The following is a 5,273-nucleotide window of genomic DNA, read 5'->3' on the forward strand; positions in this document are numbered from 1 at the left end:
ATTTCACTTGCTTTAACGAACAGAAATCAAATTAACATTAAACTTTCTAGCAGCCAGTTTAAATGTAAATTTGATAGTTTATCAGATGAGAGATTGCCACTCACACATTCTATAAAATAGGTGTGATCAACTTTGAATAAAAGTCATTGTGGACCTTTCGTTGTTTTGGTAAAGTCGGTCTGATGGAATTTCTAGTGATACAGAATTTTTCATCCACAGACATAAGCCATGGATGCATTTTTATCTATATATGCCCGCAGGACCAGTAAAATGTACGTCACTGACACATAACAAGAAGCTTATAATGCTTAGACCTTAAGGTATTCCTGGAGGCTAAAGTGACATTTTTGTTTTGCCAAAATTTTTTGTCCGCTGGAAGATAATTTTAAAACACAAACGTATGCTAAGTTTTAGGTCAGAAAAACCAAACCCGTCTGAGATATTGGCATGCGAAGTTTCGTTTCTATGTAGGTTTTCGCGGTAAAAATACGAAAAAATGTCCTGCTGTGGTCTCCCAAAGGATGGTCTTGTTGACAGCTCAACGCAATAAAACCTGGTAATTCGAAATGTGACACCCTCTTTGATCGTGATGGCAGCCGAGGAAGCAGTAAATGCGCTCGACCGTACTTTCAGAAAATAAAATAGGCATTGAACTCGCGGACAAAAGAAATAATGCTTGACGTCGTGGCCACAAACAGTCCTTCTAGGATACGGATTCTAAAAGATAAAAGCAATTGTAAGTAACAGCGCTTTGGCAGAGTCATTGTAATTACAGTAAACAAAAGCGCACTGGAAAATCATCGGTCAAGGTTAGCTAATGTTTTAACATAAAATTTGTAGCTACACAAGCTAACAAAACATGAATCAAAAATTTCACTGGGAAGCACCAAGGGGAAGTGAAATAAACGTATGTTATGGACGCTTATGTAATGAGAATGTATTCATTGCTCACAGATCACATATCATAGAAACGTGAGAAAATCTCAATGCTAGACAAGACAACTAATCGAGCCATCAATCTTCAATGAAAAAAGTTATGAAATTGAGACGGTTTGTTGTAAGCTACAAATCAAGATACAAGCAGGAGTCTCACCATTCCCTATTACTTTCCTCACGAAGTTCCTTTAGCGGTGGTTCGTAGTCAGAGTCATCGTGGGGAGAATCGGTCGTTGATTTCTGCTCTTGTTTGGCGTTGACAATGGTTTTAGTTGTTTGAAAGGTCTCCAAGACCCCTTCATCTCTCAGTTGCCGTTCTACATCTTTCGCACTTTTTAGTGTCTTTCCACCAGGGTTTGTGTAGCGTAGGTAGACCTTAACTCCCGAGGACGACTCCCTCTCCTCCTGTTTTATCGTCCAGCCAGCTTCCCTCAACTTATCAAAATCTAACGCAATTCTTGATTGTGTTCCAGAACCACGAATCGCATTACCCTTCACCGCCTTCGCCGCTTTCTCGCTAGTTTCTCTCTGTCGCTTTTTCGGCGGCATCACTCCGACTACTTCTTTTTTTCTTTCGTTTTTTTTTTCGCTAAATTCTCTCGCGCGTCCTATCTTTCGCTCGCTTCGAATGTCAATTCTCGCAGTCACACTGTCAACACTAACAGTTGGATGCCGTTGCGGGTACCGTTGCTATGGAAAGGTGTTATTGTTCGTAATCGCTTTTTCCGATTGGTTTCGCGGGAAAAATAGCACCCCGTAAAAGGAAAAAAGGGCCCAAAACAGGGCCGTTTTAGGCGATATACCGCTGGAAACTATTATTGTAGGCATTTACAAGATGGCTGCCGAGGAAAACAACGAAGGGAGAGCTTTCCGACTGGTAATTTTCGAATTAAAGCTCGATCTTGTGTCTAAATAAATGGTATAAATAAATGTGGGAGATTGTTCATTTCATTTTCTTTTCATAGGTTAATCGCTACGACTTAAAACTTGGCAGACAAAAACTACGTATGTGAACGGACTTTTTTGTGCGAGTACGTCAAATGCCTTTGAATACAAGACTCGTAGAAGCATTGCCATTTTTATAAGGGTGTGAAAACATATTTCTAGACATAATTTTTTCCCGTTTTCCTTTTCTCTGACGTACTCGCACGGAATTTTAGTTTTCAACCTCGTGCATAAATTGGCCAAACCTTTCTAACATTGAAGGAATATTCTTTGAGTTATTTTGCAATAATCAAAACAAGAGGGTTTCGACCACGCCCATTTAAATATCAAATTTCAGGGACTACTTTCATTCTGGCTGAAGAAAATTATTTTTTAAAGTAAATACATAGAACAACGTTTTAGATGTAAAAATTTTATCATTTTTGAGCCAATATTTTTAATGATTTGATGCATGCAAATATGGTAGAAAAATATGCAAATTAGCCTCCAGGAATACCTTAAACCACGCGGTCAAATTAAAGATAAACTCTCTTTTGTTCAAACACAGCGTGACAGTTGTCACGCAATGTGCGTTAGAGTTTTAAATTTCCCTTCTTCGAAGCCTTTGTTAATAACTTCGTTTTGTAGTAAACAGCGTCATTTAAAATCCAAAAACTAATCGAACAAATACAGTGAGTACCGCCTTACTCTCCACGTATATTTTCTTTTATGATCTAAGCTTCGTCGAAAATAGGAACATAATTGAAAATTGCTCTCTCAAATTAGTGAATGCGGCTTTCCAGCGAAATAAAAATTAAAACTAAGCTTGATCTTATTTAGTACGTGGCCTCAAATGAATTATTAGGGAGCTTAAGCAAACCACGACGACGACGGCAACGAGAACGTCACTAAACAAAAGGTTTAATGAGCGAAACAATAGCTGTGCACGTGCGTTATAAATCTTTGTACATTTCTTTGCCGTCCTCTGCAAAACAACAACGTGAAATGACCAAATTCTGCGTCGTCTACTGAACCTGGACGACGACGGCTAATTTTTCGTATTTCCATTTGGAATTGAACGATGTCATTGCATATTTAGCCTGAGCACGTTTTTAGAGCCATTGGCGCACCGAACAGATCTAGACAATCGCAAAGTTTGCTGGTAAAATATAAATTCGTTTTCTACTAGGCGTCGTCCTCGTCGTCGTCGTCGCCGTCGTCGTTGCTTAAGCTCCCTATTATTGTTGTTTTGTCTAGACAAATTTGTGTTTTGTAACGTGAATATTCAAAACAAATAAAACATTTTTCATCTTGTAAAAGGAAAACAATTGGTAGAATTTGCAACACATCAATAAATAAATTTCTCTTGACGATTACACATCAAAAAGTTACGTGACTTAGAATGTGGCCGAGGAGGCACGGGTTTGGTCACCGCGCGGTTAAGAATTATGTATCAGTCATTTCTGGTATTTCGGAAAATTTCCGTTAAATTTCTATAACAAAAATCGAATCAGGACCGTAATTTGCGACTCAGTCGTAATATGGGGTCAAATGACAACTGAAAAATCCCTTTCTCTCTCGCTCCTCGTGATTCTAATTTGCAAAAGATGTGTCGACATAGTGCACTATTACGACAACAAACAGACCATCAAGTAATTTAGAAGAATAAATATGATTTTTTTTTTTTAATATCTACCTCTGATCTGATGGCTCATTGTCTTCGGTTCCAATTTCTGTTTCAAACTCTTGCCTCTCTTACTTTCTTGGTTTCCTCTGATGCGTCAAATCCTGCATTAAACGTAAACGTAATCTTGAATTAGCTACATGATGTATGCAGAGGTTGATTTATTGTTGAAACGATAGAGGTCTTTTGTATGAGCATACAAGTATTTCAAAGTTGAAATAAAAAAAAAAACTTCATATCATTAGTTATGGAAAAATGAACGCAAATTAAACATTGTTTCTTAACTTTCCGGCAATTTCTGACAAACTCTAAAGACCCCGAATATTCCAGGAGATTTTGTCGAGATGGCCGAAGATCCGAAGCAATTAAGTTTAATTGACCTTTAAAAAAAGCAAGCATGTTTTAAAAAGTGAAATATTCGGTACCTCCACATAAATGCATCGCCATTTATCCACACTGGCGAAAATTTAAGTCTTTGTAAACCGTCAATAAAGCTCTTTATAGTTTTGTTTTACCATCTGTATCTTACTATGTGAAACCAAATTTAAAAACAAGAAAACGAAGAAGTTCAAAATCTTCCAATGTTGTTTCAGACCATCCCCATTCAAATTATGCAGTGAAACGAAACAGTCATCGCATCGTTTCTAATAATCATAAAGACGGCCTGAATGCAGTTAAAAGACGACTCACCAGTTGTCCCTTTCTCTATCCCCTACCCCAGAAATTTCAAAACAACGTGACAATAAGCAGACAAAAAATTGATTTTGTTATTTTAAAAATTTGCCTGTAACAGTGATCTCGGGCCAAAACAAATGGTTGCATGATCAATAAATGACAATTTTGTGCTGCACAACTGGCTAAAGTGCAAATTATGCTGAGTGCTTCTTTTGGAAAATCGATGAAAATTATGCTCGTATTGACGAATTATGCCAAACATTATGCCACCACAATCTATCAAAGCCTACTTGTATAGCACGGTGGGGATATGAGTTTTGCCGGGACGAAAACTTTTAATGTTTATCTCGCAACTGTAGAGCTTATTTGCGTTTCACATCGTTATTTTAATATTTTATCATCTATTATTCTTTGAACCTAAAACTTCTGTGACGCAAAATCCTGCTAAATGGAAGTCGAAACATTTTGAAACACAAAATTCCTTCCCCTCGCAAGCGCCAGCAACGAAAATTCCTTCGCATGAAATCTAAATAACCCCAGAAATGAGAGTTTGTTATCTATACTGTACAAACTGCAAAGATGTAAAAGCTGAAAAAACATTTATTACAGAATCTATTCCAGAGCGGAGAGTTTTTCGCGGACGCCATGTTCAAACCAATCACCCATGATCCCTTGCAAACATGCAACTATCTGTTTGCTGGCCACAACTGAAAAGTAATTTAAATTTTCTACGGCTAAAATTCTATTTAAAGTACATTTTGTTACACCGCTATACATTTCGAGGGCAAGTATAAATGTCGTGAATACAAAGCTTGGCTAATTACCTCACAAGAAGACCCTTCCAAGGAAACAAATCCTCAACTTCTTAGATGTTAAATGCTCGCTAATTGCGGCCATCGTTTGAAGACAAAGTTTTTGTGAATCAAAGCTTCACAATGTCTGTCCATAAGATATCTACCATGTCCATTTCTGACTATAGTTACATCGGCTTGCAGGTTCCTTTGCCTCAAAAGAACTACAAAACGACGCTGAAATTAGCTTCATTCGCCACCAC

At 37.6% G+C, this 5,273-nt stretch overlaps 1 protein-coding gene across 1 annotated transcript; it reads right to left on the bottom strand.

The window, feature by feature from the left end:
* Window positions 1-314: 314 nt before the first annotated feature.
* LOC145460272 (uncharacterized) lies at window positions 315-2,353 on the bottom strand. The gene is made up of 2 exons (XM_081445021.1): window positions 1,094-2,353; window positions 315-717 (listed from the first exon to the last, which is right to left on the bottom strand). Coding segments are annotated over exons 1-2 (393 nt in total). The 5' UTR covers window positions 1,486-2,353; the 3' UTR covers window positions 315-716.
* Between the last annotated feature and the right edge of the window lie 2,920 nt (window positions 2,354-5,273).

Source organism: Orbicella franksi, chromosome 11 (assembly GCF_964199315.1).
Source record: "Orbicella franksi chromosome 11, jaOrbFran1.1, whole genome shotgun sequence".
Lineage (NCBI taxonomy): Eukaryota > Metazoa > Cnidaria > Anthozoa > Scleractinia > Merulinidae > Orbicella > Orbicella franksi.

Excerpts from the sequence above, each read along its gene's own strand:
- LOC145460272 (XM_081445021.1), bottom strand. The coding sequence starts at position 1,485 with ATGCCGCCGAAAAAGCGACAGAGAGAAACTAGCGAGAAAGCGGCGAAG.